This window comes from Bos mutus, chromosome 13 (assembly GCF_027580195.1).
Source record: "Bos mutus isolate GX-2022 chromosome 13, NWIPB_WYAK_1.1, whole genome shotgun sequence".
NCBI classification, from domain to species: domain Eukaryota; kingdom Metazoa; phylum Chordata; class Mammalia; order Artiodactyla; family Bovidae; genus Bos; species Bos mutus.
Genome location: NC_091629.1, coordinates 51,214,765 through 51,230,323, shown reverse-complemented (window position 1 = coordinate 51,230,323; position 15,559 = coordinate 51,214,765). Strand labels below are relative to the sequence as shown.

At 46.1% G+C, this 15,559-nt stretch overlaps 1 protein-coding gene across 4 annotated transcripts in view; it reads left to right on the top strand.

Annotated features, from left to right (window-relative positions):
* TTI1 (TELO2 interacting protein 1) overlaps positions 1-15,559 on the top strand; it is a 42,239-nt gene that overhangs the window by 7,894 nt on the left and 18,786 nt on the right. For 2 of the 4 annotated variants that reach the window (XM_070381715.1, XM_070381714.1), the window contains 4 exons: positions 1,381-1,606; positions 3,079-5,421; positions 10,605-10,814; positions 13,694-13,842. In XM_070381715.1, the coding sequence (XP_070237816.1) occupies positions 3,120-5,421; positions 10,605-10,814; positions 13,694-13,842 (2,661 nt within the window). In that variant the 5' untranslated portion in view covers positions 1,381-1,606; positions 3,079-3,119. The remainder of the gene's footprint in view (positions 1-1,380; positions 1,607-3,078; positions 5,422-10,604; positions 10,815-13,693; positions 13,843-15,559) is intronic. The other 2 variants (XM_005895996.3, XM_070381716.1) reach the window with 2 other exon arrangements.

The window sequence follows — 15,559 nt, the reverse complement described above, 5'->3', positions numbered from 1 at the left end:
GACAGGCTGTGGTGTCTTCACTAGCTCTGTTACAGTTTTCGTCATGTAATCTGAGAACGTAGTTCCTGGGACCCCCAGGTTATCTTCCTGAAACTCCTGAGATGAATAAGAGAGATGCAGGACCCCAGGCCATCGCCTTCCACCCAGCTTTAACCAGACACTGATTTTATCAGTTTTACATGCTGGGCTTCCATTTAAACTGTTCTATTTGAAGGAAGTTTTCCATGCTAAAAGATAAGAAAGTTACTAAGCAGTGTTTCCTTCTTCATTCATCTTCCCATTTTAAGTCTGTTTTGAGTCGCTTGCTTGAATGGAGTCCTTTGGTAGGACATGCAGTGCTACCCTCTCTGAATCCTTGTCTGTGGCTCTTTGACCCTGATGGGTGCATCTCTTTACTGTAAGTAGGGTTTGGGGGCCACAATCCTTAATTTGCAGTCAGTAGATGCTATTCCACTGTCTTCTATTGCAAATGAGAAGTCCAAAGCTGGTCTTTTTCTAAGTTATTTGTTGTTTCTTCCTGAAGGCATATATGATTTTCCCCCCTTTTATCTTTTAGTGTACAGGAATTTTACCAGAATGTGACTAGGTGTGTATCCTTCAGTCTTTTCAATCTCCAGGTAAATCCTTTTGCAGCTCAGAGAAGTGTTTCAGTTGTTTATTTGTTTTAGCTCCTCCATCTGTTCTTTTTTCTCCTTCTAGAATTCCCATCCTCCAAGCCTCACATTTTCTGTCTCTTTGTATTTCTGCTCAGTTTTAAGATAGCTCTACTTGATCTTGCCAACCACTAATAGGATCACAGCGATTAACTGTCTTTAAAAATTTTTTTTTAATCAGTTGAGTTTTTTTGGTATGGAAAAACATATTTTTAAAATTCTAAGAGATATCTTTTTGTCTTGTAATTGAATTTCCTTATTACTGTTTTTTGGATTTTTATCTATCTCCTTTTGTTGTTCTTTGGGTCATGCTAAGTGGAGTTGGTGATGGACAGGGAGGCCTGGCGTGCTGCGATTCATGGGGTCGCAAAGAGTCGAACACAACTGAGCGACTGAACCGAACTGAAGTGAAGTCCTGTCTGACTCTTTGCAACCTCATGGACTGTAGCCCACCAGGCTCCTCTGTCCATGGGATTTCCCAGCCAAGAATACTGGAGTCGGTTGCCATTTTTCTTCTTCAGTGGGTCTTCCCAACCCAGGGATTGAGCCTGTGTTTTCTCCATTAGCAAGCAGATTGCTTACTGCTGAGCTACCAGGGAAACCTTGTATCTCCTTCAGTTGTTCTGTTACTCTAAGGTTCACCACCTCAGGGGTGCTCTGTCTGCCTTTCCTACTCCTGACCTCTGTGTCCCATTAAGTGGTAACTTCTTTCTTTCTGTTGTTACAGTTACTAGTACCTCTGGATCATCGGTGTGTGAGCTGGTGTTGATGGAGCGTCGGTAGTCCTTGACTTAGCTTTCTGGCATCCATACCTGGCATTTTGCTAGCCTGGATTAGAGAGGATTTGAGCTTCTTCCCTTCCCTGGCTTCTTAGAGGTCGCAGAGACCAGGAACCTCACAGACCAGCAGTGCCCTTCCTCTCGTGGAACTCTGGGGACCAAACTCTGTACAGGGTATGAGAACCTAATTGTTGCCCCAGAGCCCCTTCCTGACCCCAGGGGAGAAATCCAGGACCAGCTCTCTCTCTGGGCTGAGCCGGTTTTGCCCACACCTACCAGGCACCACTTGCCTGCCAGCTGTAATGGGAGGGAGAAGCAACAGACACTTTTATAAAAAAAAAAAATTATTTGTTTGGCTGCCTTGGGTCTTAAGTATGGCATGCAGGATTTTTATTTGCAGCATGTGGAATCTAATTCCCTGACTGGGGATCGATCGCAGGTCCCCTGCATTAGGAGCGTGGAGTCCTAATGCAGCGTGGACCACCAGGGAAGTGCCAGCAGACACTTTCTTGTCATTATCTGTTCAAAAGCCCCCAGCAAATAAAGAGAGTGAGAGAGAGAGAGACACCACCAGGCTAGTGATCTCTAAGCCTCCATCCATTGCCTGCCTTTTACAGCCACATGTATTTATGGTCTCCAGCTTCAGCTCAATCCTCAGTACCCTGGGACCAGACTTTTATGTCTTCCCAGCATGCTTTGCTTTCCCCAGAGGGAATATTGGAGACTTTTATTTCTCTCCTCAAGCCCTCTGTTTCCCCTCCTTCTTGTTCACTGTCAGCCCATGACTTTGCATTTCCCCTCGTAGAGAAAAAGAGCTTCTCTTGTGTAAAGTTGCTGAGCTCCTTCGATTACCTATAAACCTGTCTCCTTTCCCTGCCTGCCTGCCGTCCACCTCTCCATCCTGCCCCAGCCTCTCTTCTCCCGTGGTCTCTGTGATCGTGTGCGCTCCTGGTTTTCCCATCTCTCTGGCCGCTCCCTTTCATTTTGTGTTGCTCTCAGCCCCACCCAGTTCTGAGTCTTCTGTATTACTAGCTGCCAGGAGTCTTTTTCAGTGAGTAAAGTTGATCCAATCACCCTCTGCTTAGAACCTGTCTATGATAAGAACAGGTGTAACTAGTCCACACTGGTAAAAGTCAGAGTAACGGTTACCTCTGGGTGAGGAACCCATGGGTAGGGGAAGTGGGAATTGATTGCAAAAGGGAATGAGGGAGCCTTTCAGTGTGCTGGAAATAACTCTGTATTTTATTTTGGGTAGTGTTTCATGGGCCTCTGCGTATATTGAAATCCACTGAGGTTTCTATTTACTCCTCCCTTGAGTCTTGCCTCAGCGTTTTCCTCCTGTGAAACCCAGGCTATCTGTCTGAGTGTTAAGACACGTAGGTCTTCCAGGCTCATGTAGGACAGTAAGCACAGGTCTCTCCTAATTCTTCATAGACCGTGTTGTCACTGTATATCTGCTTCCCTCACTGGACTGAGGGCTCCCGAAGACCAGGAACCGGCTCTTTTCCGTCCGTTGCTCCCCCAGCACCTCGTGCAGTGACTGGCATGTAGGCCCCTGCTGAACGTCTGTTGAGTGATGAATGCGAGTTCACTTTGTATTTGCTCTGAGCTTGGCCTTCTGTACTGAAAAGTCTCCTTCCCTCCAGCCTGCAGGATGTTTCCTCAGTGAGAGGAAGGCTGTTGCACAATGGCGGTATTTGATACCCCGGAGGAGGCCTTTGGTGTCTTGCGTCCGGTCTGCGTTCAGCTCACCAAGACACAGACGGTGGAGAACGTGGAGCGTCTGCAGGCCCAGTTACAAGCCGTAAGTGACTCTGCCCTTCAGGAACTTCAGCAGTACATTCTCTTCCCTTTGCGATTTACCCTGAAGACCCCAGGCCCCAAAAGAGAGCGCTTGATCCAGAGCGTGGTGGAGTGCATCACCTTCGTCCTCTCTTCCACATGCGTCAAGGAACAAGAGCTCCTCCAGGAGCTCTTCTCGGAGCTCTCTGCCTGCTTGTATTCGCCCAGCTCCCGGAAACCCGCGGCTGTGTCGGAGGAGCTGAAACTGGCTGTGATCCGGGGCCTCGGCACGTTGATGCACTCAGCTTATGGGGACATCCTTCTGACTTTTTATGAGCCCTCCATTCTGCCTCGCTTAGGATTTGCCGTATCTCTGCTGTTGGGCCTCGCAGAACAGGAGAAATCCAAGGAAATTAAAATGGCTGCCTTAACATGTCTGCAGGTTCTGCTCTTTCAGTGTGACTGTCCGGACCATCCCCGCACCTTGGATGCGCTCCAGCAGAAGCATCTGGGGGATTTGTTTGCTTCCTTTTTACCTGGACTCTCCACTACCCTGACCAGAGTCATCACAGGAGACTTCAAACAGGGGCACAGCATCGTCGTGTCTTCCCTCAAGGTCTTTTACAAGACAGTGAGTTTCATTATGGCCGATGCCCAGCTCGGAAGGGTCTCAGAGGTCCAGGCAAAGTCTGCCGTGGAGCGCAGGGTAGCAGAACTGATGGTTCACAGGGAAGCCAGCTGGGTAAAAAATACTGGTGACAAGTTGACCATCCTTATTAAGAAGATAACAGAGTGCATTTCAGTCCACCCACACTGGAAGGTCAGGCTGGAGCTGATAGACTTTGTCGAGGCCCTTCTCTTAAAGTGCAGTCGGTCACTGATCGAGTCAGCTGGCCCCCTTCTGAAGGCCCTGGTGAGTCTGACAAACGATGAGAGTCCTGACGTCCAAGCCCAGTGCGATAAAGCCCTGAGGCGTTTCGCAGACGAGAAGGTGGTAGTGGGCAGCAGAGCCTTCGCTGACATCCTGTCAGAAAACCTGCACTCCCTGGCCACGTCCCTTCCCCGCCTGATGAGCTCCCAAGACGACCAGGGCCGATTCTCCACTCTCTCCCTGTTACTCGGATACCTGAAACTCTTGGGCCCCAAAGTGGACTTCGTCCTCAACTCTGTGGCCCACCTCCAGCGCCTTTCCAAAGCGCTTATCCAAGTTCTGGAGTTAGACGTGGCCGACGTCAAAATTGTTGAAGAGCGGCGCTGGAACTCTGAACATCTGAGCGCTTCTTCAGAGGCTCCAGCCGCAAGGCCCTGGGCTCAAATGCAGAGGAGATATTTCCGCTTCTTCACCGACGAGAGGGTTTTTCTGCTCTTGAGGCAGGTTTGTCAGCTGCTTGGCTTCTATGGGAACCTCTACTTGCTTGTGGATCACTTTATGGAACTGTACCACGAGTCCATGGTGTACCGGAAGCAGGCCGCCATGATCCTGAATGAGCTAGTCGTGGGAGCTGCTGGGCTGGGGGTGGAGAATCTCCATGAAAAACACACTCCAGCTGACCCGCAGGAGCTGAGGGAGATTGTGACCTCCATACTGGAAGTGTACACGAGCCAAGAAAACTGGTATTTGGTCACTTGTGTGGAAGCTGAAGAAGCGGGAGAGGAGCCGACGATGAGGTGGACGGGCCTTCAGGCCCTCGCTTCTGGTCCACACTCCTGCCCACCTACCTCTTTCCCTGAATTCTCAAAGCCAAGTCCCACGGTCTGCTCCATGAACAGCAACATCTGGCAGATATGCATCCAGTTGGAAGGGATAGGCCACTTCGCACACGCACTAGGGAAGGACTTCCGTTTGCTCTTGATGTCAGCCCTATATCCAGTACTGGAGAAGGCTGGGGACCAAACCCTGCTCATCAGTCAGGCGGCCATCGGCACCATGACAGACATCTGCCAGGCTTGTGGCTACGACTCCCTGCAGCACCTGATCAATGAGAATTCCGACTATTTGGTGAACGGGATCTCTTTAAACTTGCGTCATCTCTCTCTGCACCCCCACACCCCGAAGGTCCTGGAAGTCATGCTGCAGAACTCGGACTCGAGCCTGCTTCCTTTGGTGGCAGACGTGGTTCAAGATGTCTTGGCCACCCTGGACCAATTTTATGATAAGAAAGCTGCAACTTTTGTCAGTGTCCTGCACACCCTGATGGCAGCGTTAGGTAAATTGAGAGCCCTTTTTAATGCTGATGGGAGGGAAGGACTAGTATCCTTGTTTGTTGCATCTTGTTTTTGTTTGTTTGTTTATTTGTGGTTATGCTATGGAGGACATTGTTTCATTATTTGTATAGTTGTTTATCTGGTCCCACATGTTATGCTAGGGTTCCATTGCTTATGTTCTTATGCTTATAACAGTCTCTTCCATCCCAACAGGCTCAATGCCCCTGCTCCATCCCAGGGACATAAAACCCTGCACACTTTAAATATAAACGTTATTTTTATTTTACAGAGAAGGAGAACTAAAGCTCAGTGAGCTCCTACTTAGCCGAGGTCACACAGTTAATAAGGAGGAAAGTCAGGATTTATGACTTTTTTCTCTTCAATATACCAGACTTTTTCTGACAGTATTTAGAGTTAGCAGTATCTTTGCTAATGGAGAACAGAACTAGCATGAATTATTCAGTCCACAGATAATCCAGAACAGTACTGTCCAACAGAACTTTCTGTGATGGTGGAAATGTTCTATATCTGTTCTGTCCAGTACACTAACCACATGCAGCAAGTGCACCTGAGGGACTGAAGTATTTTTATTTAAATAGCCACACATAGCCAGCGACGGCCACGTCAGAGCAGGCCTAGAAACTTTAACCTTTTAATTGTATGAGTTGGTTTGAATTTCTCTCCTTCCTTTTCACCTCGTTGGGTGTCTGTTGGAGGTATTAGCCACCATTGGCAATGGCAAAGTTTTGGACTCTTAAGAAAAAGAGCCCTCCACTGGATAGTCCATCTTTGCATGAAAAAATAAAAAACTAAAAAACGAGCTATATACATGAGCTCCTTTTATCCAGAGAACATACATCCAGTATTTATTTCAGTACCGCTAGTAGCTGCCAAAGTAGGTGGAAAGGTCACTGACCTCATTCTATCAGCTGACAAAGCCAAGACCACTTAAGAAAAGTTTGTCAAGGAAGATGACTGAACAGGGACAGTCTTCTGCCCTGTAGCTGATCCCGCTTCCAGTGTTCATTCATGAACATGCAATGTAAATGTTCTGTGATTCATTCATTAAATAAAGAGTGCCTGTTAGATGTCAGACACTGTGCTAAATCAGGGTACAGCAGTGAACAAGACAGATAAACTCAAGGAGCTTTCCTGCTCCTGTGAGAGGGTAACAGGAACAGTAGCAGAGTGGTCAGGAAGGGCTTCTCAGAAGAAGGGACATTATAGCTATGACCCAAAGTTTGAGAAGGGCTCATCATGGAGCTTTCATGTCCTTTTCAGGGTTTTAAAGAATATTCAGGCCAAGCAAATAGCAGATGCAAAGGCCTGGAGGGAAGAAAGGGCTTGGGGTCTTTGGAGAATGGGAGAGGGGTCACTGTGGAGAGAGTGACACCAGATGAAATTGAAAGGGTGGGTAAATGTGAATCCCACAGGCCTTGTAGACCAAAGGAAGGAGTAGGGGTTATATTTTGCAACCACGAAGAAGCCTGTGTCCTGGGCTAGTCACTGGGATAGCAGCCATGACCAAGGAGAACCTGGTGGTCCCTGCCCTTGTGGAAGTGCAGCTAACACTTGCTGACTGTTTATAGATTTTAGATTATGAATGGCTTCCATGGCCCAAATATTCCAGGGCCTAGACTCCTGCCCGTAGTGCTTTGGAGAACTCTGCTGCTGCTGCTGCTGCTGCTGCTAAGTCGCTTCAGTCGTGTCCGACTCTGTGCAACCCCATAGACGGCAGCCCACTAGGCTCCCCCGTCCCTGGGATTCTGCAGGCAAGAATACTGGAGTGGGTTGCCATTTCCTTCTCCAAAGCATGAAACTGAAACGTGAAAGTGAAGTCGCTCAGTCGTGTCCGACTCTTTTCGACCCCATGGACTGCAGCCCACCAGGCTCCTCCATCCATGGGATTTTCCAGGCAAGAGTACTGGAGTGGGGTACCATTGGAGAACTCTACTATGTCTTAATTTGAGTTTTAAAAAATATATTAAGAAAAAGCCTATTAAAAATATCCTCAGGGACTTCCCTGAGAGTCCAGCAGTTAAGACTCCATGCATCCAGTGCAGGGGTTTCGGGTTTGATCCCTGGTTGAAGAACTAAGATCTCACATGCTGTGCAGCATACACACACTCATTGTAGTTGTGCCTGCTCAGTTGTGTCGAACTCTTTGTGACCCTTTGGACTGTAGCCCACCATGCTCCTCTGTCCATGGGATTATTCAGGCAAGAATATTGGAATGGGTCACCATTTTCTCCTCTAGGCGATCTTTTGGACCCAGGGATCGAAACCTCTTCTTCCTGTATTTCCTGCACTGCTGATGGATTCTTTATCTGCTTTAGCCATGGAGAAAGGCCAAAGTGTGTTAGTCACTCAGTCACGTCTGAATCTTTGCAACCTCATGGACTGTAACCTGCCAGGCTCCTCTGTCTATGGAATTACTTATATATATATATTCTCTCAGGAGATATCTCATTTTGGGCCTTGAAAATGGAATTGCCTTGGATTGCCAGTGTCTTTGATCATTTCTAAAGGAGGGATCCTGTATAGCACCCTTTCCTTAAATTGTAGAAAGGATAATGAGGATGGCAAAAGCTTGACTTGATAACATCCTAGGAAAAGCTGCCAAAGTGGGGATAGCTATTCCAGAAGTTTCAAAATAACCCAGACAACACTTGCATTTTGGATGGTAAGCAGTTCTGTGGGGAACGCACATGTGGGGATCAGCCCTGCATGAAGCAAAGTAGCACTGTCTGCTGGCTTTCTTTCTTCTAATTGATGGTCACATTCTCTTAAGACAGAAGTGGAAGTGTGGTCTCAGGGAACTTCCGAAAGGTTTTAAAAGAACCCGGTATGCCTTTTAGGAAACCGAGTTACTATAAGCACAGCGTTTCACACTCATTGACTAAAAAGCCGTAAGGTTCCATAGTGAAGGCAAGAACTGTCAGTTAAATTACTGCTTAGCACCAGCTACTGGTTGGCTGATTATTTGTAACAGCAACAACAACAAAAAATTGAGTCTCTTTGAAAAATGAGGAAGCATCCATGCCACACACCTTGGCCCCCGAAGAACGTGCCACATGCACACACGGAGCTGCTGTATTGTTTTGATGGCCGCATAGTGTTCTGTTGCATGGCTGCACCATGGTTTAAGCAGTCCTTTCTTGGTGGACATTTTGTTTGTTCTGATCTTTTTGCTCCCCCAAAAAAATGCTGCAGTGAGTATCTTTGTAGGTCATTTTGAACATGTCTAAGTGTATCTATAGGGTAAATTCCTAAGACAATTGCTGGCTTAGAGAGTGTTACATTTGAGTCTTTGATAGAGAGATACAGTTTCAAATTGCTCTGTAAAGAGGTTACACCAATTTAAACTTCGATCAGCAGTATAAGAGAGCAGCAATTTTGCCACCCCCCACCCACCCTGTATATTACCTTAGCTTTTTGATCTTTGCTAATCCAGTAGGAGAAAAATTGCACCTTATTATAGTTTAATTTGCATTAAGAGTGAGGTTGAGCTTCTTTTCATATGTTTAAAAGCCATTTGTGAGCAAAGACTTTTTAATGTCTGGCAGTAGCCTTAAATCTAGAAAATAATCTTCGCAGCGTGTCTGCTTTCAGCAGTGTAAATGCTGGGTACTGGCTTTAACCCATTGGGACTGCAGTCCCTCAGAGTACAATAAGGACAGGTTTATGTCTGGGCAGTGAAGCACTGGCATAATCGATCCCTTCATGTAGGAACCTTCAAATACTGAACCAGGGGTTCTCATGTCCAGCATTCGCTCTCTGCCACTCCCAGTTGCCTGGCCCAGGCATAGCCCATCTGCTACTGCTGTGACTCTTTGCAGATACTCCTTGATAGAAAGGAGATTGTTGCTGCTGTTGTCTTAGTTGCTAAGTTGTGTCTGACTCTTTGTGACCCCATGGACTGCAACCTGCTAGGCTCCTCTGTCCATGGAATGTCCCAGGCAAGAATACTGGAGTGGGTTGCCATTTCCTTCTCCAGGGAATCTTCCTGACCCAGGGATTGAACCCACGTCTCCTCCTTTGGCAGGTGGATTCTTTACCGCTGAGCCACCAGGGAAGCAGAAAGGAGATTAGCAGGTGCCAAAGGTTATCAGAGACTTTCCCCTGCTGTCTGCAAAAGGAGGACAAAAATTCAGGCTACAGGGCTTTCTTATTGTTTTGTTCTTTAAGTATTAACTGCCATTTTGAACTGAAGCCCTGGGGGACCCCAATATATAAAAAGAGTTAAAACTAGAGCAGTGCTGGCCACAGAAAGTGTAGAAACCCTGTTCCCACCCTTTAACCTGCTGTCTGTGGGTGCCCTTCCTCTTGTGACCCTGAGACGTTTCTGCAGAGCCCTAGGGCTCCTCAAGGCACAGTTTGAAAACCAGATTCGGTACTGTTTGAAGCTTATTCCGTGGTGACACATCAGAAGTATTAGAGGATCACTGAAGAAGGAAAAGCTTTGGAGAGAAAATGCCAGCCTTCTGAAGCATTTTGTATCAAATACCTGTGTGAGCCTTGTTAGTTCTCAAGGCTCTGCTGAACCTCTCTTGTGCTGATGAGCAATGTAGTCTGCACTCAGAATTTTGTCTCTTGTAGCTGTCCTTCAGTCTAGCGTATTTATTCATTCAGCGTGTGTTTTGAGCATCCACTCCATGCTGGGCAGACTGACTTTGCAGGGGTAATCACTGGAGCACAATGTCTAATGGGAGATTCAGGCACTAAACAAGACATACAAAGTAAATACAGTAACTGCAGATGCTGATGAGTTGAAATGAAAGAACATTAGACGTGAAAAGAACATATCTAATATAGCATACAAGAGACTGAAGTTGGGATGGGGTACGGGAGTCAAGGGATGGCTTTACTGGGTGAGGTGTATTTGTATTAAGATACTAAAAGTGAGTTGGAATTAACCAGATGTGACATAGGGGTGAAAGTATTCCAGACAATGAGAACAGCATGTGCGGAAGTTCACAGGCGGGAGGACATCTGACAGACTGGAGGAACCAGAAGACGGTCAGTGAACAGGCAGCCAGGAGTGGTTAGAAGAGAAGATTGGAGAGAGGTAGAGACTGGATCCTGTGGTGGCCACACGGGCCATAGCAAAGAGCTTATTCTAGTTAGAAGGTACTAATGCCTATCGTCAATGACCAAGGTGATCGTTATAACACTTTATTTACAGTTCAGTGGTTCCCAGACGCGGGTCATCTCGGGCAACTCCAGGAGCAAAGCGTAGGGGAAGAGGGAAGTCCTTTGAGCCAGAGACCAGCAAGTCTTGAGAAAGGCCTTGAGAACCCCACCACAGCTGAAGACATCGAGCAGTTCGTGCTGAACTACCTCAAGGAAAAGGATGTGGCAGCTGGGAATGTCTCAGATCTTGATAATGAAGACGGTAACTATCATTTATTTTGGCTTCAACTGTTTTGTTTGTTTGTTTGTTTTCTTTTTGAAGTAGATTATTGTAAAAAAATGAAACATCGTTATAGACAGTTTGGAAATAAGAAGTGTCATTCATAAGCCCACCATGCTGACGTAGGCATCCTCACTTTGTGTGCTGTCTTTTTTCCATCCTTTTCTGTTGCAGGCCTGTTTTTATTTGATTGCAGCCACAGTTGAAATGTATGATACCCCTTTTGCATTTAGTTATATAAGAAGGAGCTCTTCATGTTGCTATGGAGTTTTCATAATTAATGTTTTAATAGCTGCTCCTAAGCATCCATTCCCCTGTGGGAAGTTTAGGTTGCTTCTAGCTTTTCACTCTGATAAACAGTGCTTCAGTGTATGATTCTGCGCATGTGACCTTTTCCTTCCTTTTGCATATTTCTTTATAAATCCCAGAAGTGGGATTTCTAGGTCAAGGATATGAACATTATTTTACGCCTGCCAAATTGCCTTCCAGAAAGGTTGTGTCAATTTACGCCTTCCCCTTAGCAGTACAGGATTAATACTGGTTTCACCACGGCCTTGCCAACAACGACTATCACCAGTTTTACTCCTCGCTGAATCAAACTGGTTCTGATTATTTCACTTTGCATGTCTTGGATCACTAGAAAGGTCAAACATCTTTCTGCATGCATCTTTCCTAACAGTTTTTTTTTTTTCTTATGCCCATTATCTTTTCATACGCTTTGTCCATTTATTTTATTTATTGGTAGGAGGAGATTCCAGTGTTTTTCTTACCAACTGATATGATAAAGAAGGGAGTTTAGGCTAATTGAAGCTTTGGCCTGTTGTTTTATTCACAAGCTCAATCTGGAGCTTCAGGTCACGGAAGGATTAATAAATTATTAGAATCTCCTCTGCAAACATAAAATGCCAAGTCATAATGAGCTTGGTGGTCTCAGAACTATCCTAAATCGAACTGAGTCCCAAATTAGTTTGTTAGGTTGGAGTTGAGCATATTTCTCTCTCTTTTTTTTTTGGCAGTCTCTACTCTGAGGCTCTGGTGAACTGAAGCCAATACTTTTTCAGGATAACAGGAAATAGTAGTTCAATGCAGCAAACTACAACAGATTCCTTCTAAATAGCAGGGGAGCGTCACAACCAAGAACAATTTATGCAGAGCTGAGTTGTTTTTCTCTCCAGAAACAGAATTTTCTAATCAGAAATCCATCCAGCTTTTTCTTCTCCATTTTGTTTCTGGAGCCAACCCAATCCTTGTAAACTGCACCCCTTAACCAAGCCTAGAAACCATGAAGGAGAGGCATCTTGATCCCTGGTAATCCAGATCGCCCATTCCTGTTTGAAATTCTAGCATCGTCCCTGAATCCATTCTTTCATGATTAGGAGCTTCTGGTTCTAGTTGATGTTTGCCAGGAGCGGAATGAATGAATCAAATTTTTCTTCCAATAGCAAGAATCTGCAGCTCTCAAATAGCATTCCACAGTAGGTGAATTTCAAACAACCAGTCCTCCTCTAGAAGCAGAGCACAGCCTTGTTGTTCTTATCGTTATCATTCATCAAGTACACACCACACACTTGGCATTATAAGGAATGTTTAGATTGATAGTGGTTTGACATGGGTTTTTTTGTTTTAGCTATAAACGCACCTTGGGTATCTGAAGCCTCTTTCACCAGGAAATCCAAGCATCCTATAAACACATTTTCCTTTATCTTTTCAGCATTGTTAGAGACAGATATGGACTCTTAAGATTCTGTTTTTCCAGCAGAGGAAACTGAAATGGAAGAAAGTTAGGGGAGCAATGCTCAACTCCGTGTAAATGAGCACAGCTGATACTGAGGATCGGGGAGGAGGCTAGAGGCTATAAGCAGAGGGAGGAAGAATTTCAGGGAAGGCGTTTTGGCCTGGGTTTCACGCTTCTCAAGTGTTTTTTGTTTTAATTTACAAACTTACACTTATCTCATGCAATGTAGCACTCCAGGCGGTGAAAGCAAATAACTGGTGACATTCATCTCATTTAATTCTCTCAACAAGCCAATGCTTTATCCCCATTTTTGTCAGGTGAGGTAACATGGGGTGAGAGGAGCTGCTCGTAGGATGAGGAGGCAAGACTAGTCCTCTGACCAAACCCCATCACTGTATGTTGCATCAAGCTGCCCTGGTGTTATCCCTCATACCAGGAGGTACAAGGCTTGATCTTGGCCCTCCAAAGAGCTTCCAGGCTGGTAGAGAAGACAGACACGTACCCCCTTAGTCAAAAGGAGAGGAAAGAGAATAAAGGGCCAGAGGCCCACCAGGGAACTGCCCAGCCTCAGGGCTCCCAATTAGAACCTTGCCCTCTTATGTTTTTATTTTAAATATTTATGAATGGCAACTTAGAAAAGGCTAATGGTGTAGGGAAAAAATAAAAATCCTTATCTTGTGACCCCATCTCTGTTAATATTTTGTACTTCCTCCTGTCTTTATATAAAACTTTATATAATAGTACTCACACTGTGTATGCAATTTTGTATCCTGCTTTTCTCTTTTTAACACAATGTTATTTCATAAGCATTTTCCCTTGTCCTTAAAGCCCTTGATAAACACAAATTTTCAGGCCTTCATAACATGCCGTTCATTTTATGGATCATACCATGGTTTATATAACCATCCCCCTACAGTGGACATGGAGGGTTTCCCTAGCTGTTAGAGGTAGTATTTTGGTGAATATCTTGACTCAGAGCTTGACCCACCTTTTTTACATGGTTTTCTTGGGATCAGTTCCTCGACATTTTCCCTCTAAAATCTTACTCCAGATCTGAGATTGGGAGGTTAAGTTGAGGTGCGGCATCTCTCAGGAAACACTGCCCCCAGGTATCCATTTTTTCCAGAGGAGCAGTCAGACCCTCCCGAAGTGGAGGGGGATGACACCGGTCCCCACGTGGAGCCACCACTGCCAGTGCAGATCCAAATAGCCACGGACGTGATGGAGCGCTGCGTCCACTTGATGTCAGATAAAAGCCTGAAAATGCGCTTGAAGGTCAGTGTGCAGCCCTACCCCTGCGTTCACAGAGCAGCGGGATGAGGTTTGGTCTGCGGGCAGTGACTGCAGGGTGAGCAGGAGCCACCCTTATTTCCGGTGCATGTGTGGTGGCCGAGAGAAGGCCCCAGGAGGAATTTATCTGTGGGATGCCATCTTATTCTTTCTGTATCGACCCAGATGCCAAAAGGGAGCTGAGTCCCCTTGATGGAATTAAAAAGCACAAAGTTTCAGAGAGTCATCGCATCTCCAAGGGCGGCGGGGAGGGAAGTCATAAGCTTTGGGAAGGATATCATTTTCCGTGCTGACTTAATGTGGGACACAGGTTTTAATACTTTAAAGTGGTCGTTCTTCCAAGCCTGACTGTAGCCCTTATCTCTGTTTCCGCTTCCATTCTCATCCTAGGCCGAGCATCAACACTTTTCTTAATCTTACATCCTCACTTGCTGGCAGTTTCTGAAGCAGCAGTTTCCTCCCCATCAGCAAGGACTTAAACTATACAGTAGTGATTCTGATAACAGGCTGGGGGCATGGGGGCAGGGTGAGCATGGGAGACACAGTTTTCAGATCACCTGGGGGCAGATCTGACACCCAAAGGAAAGCACAGCCTGACCCGCTCCTGCCCACCCCCAAGCAGGAGTGAGGAACACAGCCGCCTCCATGAATTACTGATAGTGACTAGGGCACTTCGCCCTGACCAGGGGCAGTGGGCTGGAAAACCCTGGCCCACAGATTACTTCAAACTTCAGCATCTGGGTTTTGTGGACTTGTTTAGTCTTCCCAGAGATACTTCTTAGTATTTTCTGTTCCATTCAGGAGTCATTTTTCAGGTGCCTTTTGTTAGTGGTGTCTGGTTGATACATTAACAAAGTGTCTTCCCTCTTCTGGACACTTTGTAGCAGCCATGTATGAAAGTGAAAGTCACTCAGTCATATCAGACTCTTTGTGATCCCATGGGCTATACAGTCCATGGAATTCTCCAGGGCAGAATACTGGACTGGGTAGCTTTTCCCATCTCCAGGGGATCTTCCCAGCCCAGGAATTGAACCTAGGTCTCCCACATTGCAGGCGGATTCTCTACCAGCTGAGACACAAGGGAAGCCCAGTTGCCATGTAAACACTGTAGCTATGGAGAACGTCAGCACTGGAGTCAGATCGGCATACCCGAGTTCAAATCCTGGCTCTGCCCCTCACTAGCCACATCACCTTTTTGAGCATGTTCTGCTTCATCTGTAAAGTAGACATGATGATGACCTGCCTCACTGAGTTGTTGGCTATAAGTAAAAAACAGCATCAGGTGTGGCATTTATACTCATTCACTTATTCGCTCAGTACTTACTGAGGACTGCTACAGATCAGACAGAGGGTGTGTAGAAGGAAGTGAAGCAGACATGATCTCTGTCTTCATGGAAATTTCTGTCTCTCAAGGGGAAAGAGGTGATGCACAGATACACACATGTACATGGAGGAAATGCTGTGAAGATAGTAAGAGGTTCTATGATAGAAAATTCACCCCTGTAGTAAACGTGTTTGGAAACCTACTCTCCCACGGCCTGTTGAATAAGAGGGAGCTTACGTTCTGATTTAGACCAGGTTGTTGGGTGATGTTTAAGCTTAAAGGCTGAGAAGGAACCAGCCCTGCAGGGGCAAAAGGGAGAGGAAGAACATTCCAGGCAAAAGGGGGAAAACATGCATCTTTGAGTCAATGAAGTATGGT